The sequence below is a fragment of the Sander lucioperca genome, chromosome 13, assembly GCF_008315115.2.
Source record: "Sander lucioperca isolate FBNREF2018 chromosome 13, SLUC_FBN_1.2, whole genome shotgun sequence".
Lineage (NCBI taxonomy): Eukaryota > Metazoa > Chordata > Actinopteri > Perciformes > Percidae > Sander > Sander lucioperca.
The window spans coordinates 32,154,729-32,163,666 of NC_050185.1; the positions used below are offsets into that span (position 1 = coordinate 32,154,729).

The 8,938-nt window shown below is 39.1% G+C and overlaps 1 protein-coding gene across 1 annotated transcript; it reads right to left on the reverse strand.

Annotated features, from left to right (window-relative positions):
• Positions 1-7,042: 7,042 nt before the first annotated feature.
• Positions 7,043-8,246, reverse strand: LOC116056031. The gene is made up of 2 exons (XM_031308150.2): positions 8,111-8,246; positions 7,043-7,670 (listed from the first exon to the last, which is right to left on the reverse strand). Exons 1-2 carry the CDS (start codon positions 8,127-8,129, stop codon positions 7,069-7,071), a joined length of 621 nt encoding a protein of 206 aa, XP_031164010.1. The 5' UTR covers positions 8,130-8,246; the 3' UTR covers positions 7,043-7,068.
• Positions 8,247-8,938: the final 692 nt, after the last annotated feature.

Consider the following 8,938-nt stretch of genomic DNA (forward strand, 5'->3'; position numbering starts at 1 on the left):
CTTCTCTCAGACAGACTTGCCATCTGTCAGCCTTTATTAGCTTGTTTGTGATCATGTCCAGCGCTGCCAAATGTCAGACACAGCCAAGATGAACATAACCAAGGCTACTGAAATGAAACGCAAAAAGCTGATGCAAACAATGGACCAGGGTAGCCACAAGGGCCTTTTACTACAACGTTTCCACGTTCCATTTGTTGTGCAGTCCTCCAGGTGTAAAGACTGACTGGAGGATGCTCACACAGACACCTCAGGTGCTATCCAAGGTTAACGGCATACTTAAAACTCTTTATTTCCTATTTATTATTCCTTCACTGCCTGCAAAGATCAAGTCAATTTTATGAATGGACAGATGTGCACTATGCAATAGATGTTGTGTGTACAGAATAGACCAACATAATGACATTACAATATAGACAATCCAAATGACAAAAATGATACAGAGAATGTGAACATATATGAAAAAGATGGATCCAGAAGGAGGTCAAGTATTTATTGCACCACTATATTTATTTATGAGCCTGAGCCACACGACCTCTTCTCCACCATGGAAACCCGGAAAGAGGACAGGCTACATAAACACACAAGAAGCAAAGCATAATTAAACTTTGAAAACTTTAATAAAATGACTCACACACACACACACACACACACACACACACACACACACCTCTTTACTACAGGCCTATTCACATTTGTATGTTTAATTCAGAGACAAATCCAGTTCCCAGGCTCTTCAGTTCACCTATCTTAATTAACAGTGGGGAGATAACAAGGAGCAAGTTGCAAATGTGGCCTCGGAGTGGTGACTCACACATAATACGCTTTAGAATAATTCCCTTTTCATAGAAATCTCATATTTCAGCTGATTGCTTTTTGCACTGCCAACCTTTCATTAGCACTGCCATACACATTAAAACGCAGCTCTACAGTGAGATGATTTTGGCCAAACAATTGTACATTGAACGGATGGGTAATATGCACAGATATATTCAATTGCTCATGTCACTTTTATTTACCTATAGTTTCGTGCTCTCACATCTTTCCAGCAAGTATCAATAGTTTGACTTCACCCCAATTCACAACCAAACACACATGCCTTCTATCCCCCCTCATGTACCAACACCAGTTCATCCTTTTAGTTCCTTCACACTTGACCATTTTCTTATTCAGACTAAAACCTGCAAATTTGCAGGTTTTAGTCTGCTACAACCATTTCTACAGCTTGATAAAAACGGTACCGAAGAGTGACATCTCCCAAGAGGAAAGAGGCTTTTCTATTGTATTAAATATCCACTCACTGTGAGAATCGCAGAGACATGTGTAGCTGTCTGAAATTGTAAATGTTAAAGCAGCTGGAAGACCAAAGGCATTATTGTTTTACACACTTATTTTGGGACATCCACGATAAAAGACATAATCCATGGACATTTTTATAACATTACCAGAATATATATTATAATAAATATATTTCATTTATTGAGCTTGTCTCTCTCTATAATTCATGCACATATATCCTACAGATAAGTAAAAAGGTAAAAGCTCAGTAAGGTGCTTACAGGTCAACTATAGAACTCAGGCTTCTACAACTTTTGTAAAGCTTCATTCACACTGTAAACAAGCACTAAGCTGGCAATGAGTCAATATTAAGACGAGGCGTGGATATTTGTCATGTTTGAACATTGCCTTTATATTTATATTATATAGCTTCAAAAAAAACTTTACAGTACTACCAACCAGAACTCCATTACATTCACATAAAGGAAGGGCACTCACAAATTGTCTTCTTACATTAATATGGTATAAATAAAGATATAAATACATTTTAAAAAAATCACAAAAAAAACCTCTATAACAATATTTTAAAAGTCATAACATTTAGAGGTTCTGGAGTCCTTAATGCTAGCTGTTTCCCCCTGCTTCCAATCTTAAAGTGCTCATATTATGCTCATTTTCAGGTTCATAATTGTATTTAGAGGTTGTACCAGAATAGGTTTATGTAGTTTCATTTTCATATTTTTTTGTACTGCACATTGCTGCAGCTCCTCTTTTCACCCTGTGTGTTGAGCTCTCTGTTTTAGCTACCGAGTGAGACATCACACTTCTGTTCCATCTTTGTTGGGAGTCGCACATGCGCAGTAGCTAGGTAAGGACTACTAGCTAGTCAGTTGCAGAGTATGAGGGTGTGCCATGCTAGCAGCTAGGCCAGCATTATAATGTGTGTTACAAAGTGACGCACGTTTGTCACGGAAGTAAAGGCTGGACTACAAAAGAGCTGTTTGGAGCGGTTTGTCAATACAGTGTTTTCTGTTGGAGATGGTAAGTCCCTTTGGGGTGGACTTTTTCACTTTGTAAACCTATAACGTGCACAAAAATATATATAACACAATAAAGGAAAGGGAAAAAGCCAAAAAGCATAATATGAGCACTTTAATGCTAAGCTAAGATAATCAACGTACATTTTCTTACATAACTCGCTGCCACAAAATGAATAAGTATATTTCTTAGCTGGATCTGGGTCCAACCAGAATGTATAACACCCAGTTAGATATTATAAATATTAAACCTCTAACAAGAGAAGAAACAATGGTGTCATAAACCCCCAGTGAATTAGTGGAGCGACTGTCATGAGAGCAGAGATGATGGTTATGTATGTTACACTTCCAATCAGATAAGCAAAGTGGGTTACCCATGCGTTATAATACCCATGACACATACTCAATAAATGGTCAAATGTGAGATAAAGCTTTGTAATGGTGCAAAACAGTTAACAAAGGCGATTATGAGAGAGCGTGTGCATGCTACACAATATCCATCATGCATCACAGCCTTAAGCCTCTCCATAGCAAGTGTGCCACTCAAGGCTTTAAAAAATAGCATCAAACATCACTAACATCATTCAACAGTGAATGAGTCACCAATAAAAATAAAAATAAACGAATAGAGTGGCATGGAGAAGCCATGCTAATATATCCTACAGCGACATCTCTGTGAGAGGAGCTGTCGAGAATGACAAGCCTCTCAGAGTGGGCTCAGTTGTCAGCAGGGGGTCCAGTCCGGACCAAACATGTGCAGCTAGTGGAAAAAGCTGCTCACAGTCAGTGAGACAGCTGCTGTTTGATGAGGGTAGCCCTTTTGAGAATGAACAGTTCGGGGGGATTTTTAAAGCTCTATTTTCGCAGTATAACATGACAACACACAGAGTCCGTCTAACGTGGCAGCGTTGGTGGTGAATAATGCAGTGGAGGTTCTGTACGGATGCAGCCAAAGGGAGAAGTTGAATGAAAGATAGTGATCCAGGTGGGGAACTATAGAAGGAGGATGGAGTTGTCCGATGATGATCTTCATGACCTGGATCTGAGTATCTATGCAGCAGTATATCAGAGGACAGATGTTGAAACAGATAGTGAACAAGATAGGATGGGTCAAAGATAATTTTGCCTGACCAGTGAAGGCCGTTAGAAGCACTTTTCCGGTGAGCGCTGAGCGTTACTGCGCAGCCTCCAACTGAGAGAGACGACGTAAATGTGCCGTGAACAACGTGTCTGAAAGTTGTAAGTCTTCTGGTAGCTGTGCCAAGAGAAATCTCAATCATTCCCAATCTTGCAGAGACAGAGAGCGTAGGTATATGTAAGGAGATAACATATGCACAGGCTAATTATTGCTAACTAAAATGCTAGTTAACATTAGTAATTACACGTAAACAGCTAATGTGAGACGAAACTGCCTGCGCGCTTCTCCTGTACTATACGGTAATTCCTCTACTATGCGACAGTAAGTCGCGTGGTTATGACACAATCGTTAGCCTATTTTTACAAAAACGTCTGCTACGGAGCCATAACGTGAGGTACAAGGTAATGGAGCCTTTTATACATTGTCGTGTTTCTTTAGAAATAAACAATGGACAAATAGAGTCTTTAAACTCTTCAGATGTAAAGTTATTCTCTGTCAAAGTGACGTCAAAATGAATGGCAGTCAATGGGATGCTAACGGGGGGTGATCGCTTTGTAGCATTAAAATGGCGCCATAGGAGGTTTGCGATCCGAGCAGAGGCTTACCCCCTTGGGATCTACGACACTGCACGAATCACGATCAGTTCCACGCTTCTGACGTTAGCCTCCACCGGGAAGCTAACGTTAGTTTAGCTAACAGCTAATTCAGCTAACCGCTAGCTGACAGCGTGATTCAGTCTAAAATAACGTTAACTCAAACTTAACACTGGGTAAAGCTGGCTACATAAGCCGTTCTAAATGTTAACGGTTATTTTCAGGTTTTATTTTGAGGGTCTTTTAAAGTTATTACATGCTTTTTCAGATAGCGGTTAGCCGAATTAGCTGTTAGCTAAACTAACGTTAGCTTCCTTTGTTCAGTGGTGCGCGGTGGTTTATGAGATAAGTAGTTCCTTCGCTCTGAGATGACGATATGTACACAGTGTTGTAACTTTGACTTTTTTTGAATTTTCTGTTTGTTTTTTCACTTGAAATGATACGTTGTATGTTTATGAGTCACGTCCCATCTGGTTAGCCTAAGGCATGGTCTAAAACTTTTTATATACGGATTTTTCCAGACGTCTATGGGAAAAATTAATGGGAATTTTACTTCCGGAACCCAAGGTCTCTCGGACGAGGGGCGGGACTGTTGAGGTCTATTACGCTCGAACAAGAGCTATTCGGACCAATCCAATTGTGAGGGTGGGCTTTATACGATGATGGACAGATACAGTAACGAACAGTAACGTCTCTCTCACATATACACACACACACACACACACACACACACACACACAGCTGATTGTGTCGCTGCGACTCAGCTGTTCAAGTCACAGAGGCTGGTTTTAGAACGTTAGAGACTTCACCTGTTTCAACAAGTCAGCTGGTAAAGTCAGCTAAAAACTATAGAAATTAAATTATCAATAATCCATTTTATTTCTACGTTACAAACAGCTTTACGAAATGGCAGAGTTTTAGACGGAGCGGAGCCTCAACAACCCGAAAGCACAGTAGCGTTAGCTATATGGTGGAGCGAGCTAGAGAGTGACTGAAGAGAGGGAGCGCCCAGCGGCGTTAGAACAAAGCCGTGAATCAGAGAAATAAAACGTGTTTTCGCCGATTCATCTCTAGAAATGCAACTGTAGCAAGCATGTCACTATCACTAACGTTATTCAAATTCATATTTAGACGAAACAAATGATATATCCAGCTTCAAAAAAGTCTAAAAGTCGGGAGTTAGGACGGAAGTGCATTGTGCAAAGAGTGGTTGCTATGGAGACGAAACACTGTCTCGTCTGTTGACAGTTGAGTTCCGTTGCTCTGATTGGTTGTAGGTCTATCCAATGAGTGCAGAGGAATTTTCTGTTAAATGTTAACATGCTAGCACACTAAACTAAGATGGTGACGGATGGTAAAACGTTATAGCTGCTAAACATCAGCATGTTAGCATTGTTGCATGTTAGCATGCTGACGTTAGCATTTAGCACAAAGCACTGTGCAAAACAAAGAGCTGCTAGCATGACAACAGACTCTTGTTGGGTTTTATTTCTGCCTATCCTATCCTTTTAATCATCTCCCTAACTCTTTTTAATTTAAAGAGTTAAATTCCACAGTAGGCATATGGCACCTTTAACATGCACCACATAAACAAGAGTGGTAATTCGGCACTGTGACTGCAATGTCAACGCACTTCATCAGTGAAACTCTGCAGGGCATCGGAAGAGTATGCAGCCATTCATACGAATCTACTGCTAAGACTTCTGCATAAGTGCTCTGGCTAACATAGAGATGGAGTTAGTGTCTGAAAATTGACAGCTGGGAAAATAAGTAAAGAGTCAGAGGCCTATTTTTTGCCTTGTCTTCTATCTGTCTTGTGAAATGACGTTTGTATTCCTCTGATGGATTATAAAGTCATTTATTTAAAAAAAAATATATATATATATATATATATATATATATATATATATATATATACATATATATATATATATATTTGTTTGCAGCATATGTAATTGCTTGATATTTTTTCCTGCAGGGATTATGGCATGGCTGAAGAAATGTATTACTGTAATATTGGAGTTAGGCAATTAGAGAGGCTTGATTCAGCAATTGACAGACGTTGTAGGAACAAAGTCGGTGAGCACAGAAAAATATCAGGACTTTGTGCAGGAAATAATTGTTGCCAATGATGAATCTGTGTGTGTGTGTGTGTGTGTGTGTGTGTGTGTGTGTGTGTGTGTGTGTGTGTGTGTGTGTGTGTGTCAGAGTGACAGAAAACAACAGCAGATAAAAAAGAGAGGCACAAGAATCTCAGTTCAGCATTCTTAGCATTCTCTTAATCCTAATCCAATGTATTTTCCCTGTATTGTTGTATTTTCATTGTATTGCTGTAATTGTTAAGCACCTTGTATTCCAATTTTGTGCGAAAGGCTCTATATAAATAAAAAGTTTAAATAAAATTTAAACCACAGCAGAAAGGACAACAAAATGATGAGTTGTAACAAACTATTAGAGATTAAAGCCAGAAACACAGCACCGTGATCTTTGCCCCTGCATGAATTATTGGTCCTCGGGACTCACCATACAGCCTTTAGGCTGATTATATTCATGGTTTGGCATCACAAGTGAATCAGTTTTCTCGGTGAGTGAGAGGGTCAGGACTTTAATCTCTGGCCCCCAGATTGTAAGGACGACCAAAATCAATCAAACCTGCGTGAAGGAAATCGATACCCATTAAAAGGCACCGAAAAAAAGAGCAGGATGGAGGAAAGGAAAACAAGCCTGCTCCGTGTTTGTGTAGTAGTGACGCAGCAGCATAAAGGGTATTGGTTATGTGAGATTTGGAAGTTTGTGTGATGTTTAATACAAAACTATTTTCTATAAGTACAAAACAGGGGTATTCAATTACAATTTAAAGAGGTCCAGTTACTAAAATGTCCTCCCAACACAGGTCCAAACCTTATGTCTTAATTTTCATACAGTAGGTAAATAGTGAGAACTCTAGATGTTCAATGTGAAGATCTTGTCCAAGATAAAGTGTCAGTCAGAAAAGCAAATTTAAATTGCTGCTCAAAATATTTATTCACAAATACAAACGGTTCAAGAACTCCATGTCCACAGTGTCCTCCCAAGGTTCAAGACAAAGAAAAAACTCTTCTGTCCCTCCTTCAGGGGCTACTGGGAGTAAACTCTCTCTTCTGTCGAGGATTTCTAGTGGAAGTGGATAATCGGTGTTGGACTCCGTCCTCTGCAGGGACAGATTTAGATGTTCTGATTTGTTTTTAGTTTCACTGGTGGCCTCTGCTTTTATCTGCTGTTTTGATTCATCAGCTGTATCTTCACTGCCTGGCATGGGGTTTGGCTCTGCTCTGACAACACCTTGCCCTGCTTCGCTGATTTTTTCTTGAGCTTGAGCCTTAGCCTCCTCAGCTCTGATCTTCTCTAGCAGTCGTTCATACTTCTGTGCAAAGCTCTCCGGCCTTGGTGGTAGCTGCACCGCTGACATAGACAGCATTTCAGGAGCAGCTGGACAAATGTAACCTTCATATACAAGGCTGTTGTCTTGCCTACTCTTTGTATAAACTGCAATACAGCCATGTTGTCGACTAACATCAGAAAACACAGGCAGAGTAGCCCAGTCTGCTGGCATCTTACATAGCACATATTTTTTTGTTGATGGAGCAACTGCAAAATGATAGCACAAACACAATAATAAGATATTGCTCATATGATAATATAACATTTCTAAGCACTTTTTAATGTAAAAGAAAAAGGTTCAACCACAAGTTTGAGAGTAAAACAGGAACGAAAAATGAAAGAATCAGGATTAGGCAGCAAATTAAAAAAAAGCATACACAAAAAGAATGCAATATTACAATTTTAAAAGAAGATAGGGGTGAAGATAAGTTTAATGCTTCCATGAATTAAATGCTTAAACATGTCATTAATGTAAGAAACTGTGTGACATCCAAATTGTTAGATCCTGAAAACAGTTAGTGTTCAGCAGTGTAATTATTATTCATCTCTAAAAGGTTGAACCGTGTCATCTGAATAGCAATGAAAAATGATAGCACATACACACGAGAAAACAGAACCCCTGTGTTAAATATTAAATTTAAACTTACTCTTTTTTGACGTGTCCATTATTGTGGATATCTGTGACTATCTACTATGTTGGTAAAAAGTTATCAGTGATCAAAATCTACTGAAGGCAGCACCATATGTAAACAAAATGGTTGTCCCAGCAACCAAATTCAAAATATAACACTTGAATGTAATATGATGAATATTTGTTTTTGAAACAAATGCGGCAAATCGTAGTGACAAACCCACAGAGAATTATTTCTTTTTAAAACAAGGACACACAAAAACATTTATCTCAAATTGAGAGGAGATGTTTTATGCCAGATTTAGCTATAAGCTAATTTCCATTTGCAGTTCCTGGGCAGGTACACATCACGGAACAATCACCAGAAACATTCATTTACATGGCACACAGACATAGGCTGCGTCCAAAATTGCATACATTACATACTCAATATGTACAGTATACTATATTTGAGCATACTATTGTGTGAATAAACAGTAGTATGTATCTTTTCTGACACCCTGAGCTGTAATCACCATGTCACTTCCTGAGAGACATCTTTTCTCTAAACCGTGCCAACTAGTCCAATGGTCAAAGATGACAAAATCATTGATTTTCAATATGTAGAAATGTAAATGTATGAAGTTACTGAGCTGCCTTGGTCGCTGTCCGTCTGCTGTGCTTGTGAACGTTGTCGTCACTACCATATTGCATTGTGGGATATTTATGGCAGCGTTTATGGCAGTGTTTGCATACTGCAATATTTCACCCGAAGCAGTACACAAAACATGTACTATTTGTCACAATGGTAAATAGCGAGGCTTGGACCCAAATGCAGTTCAGTTCAGAGTTGAGAATTTATTAA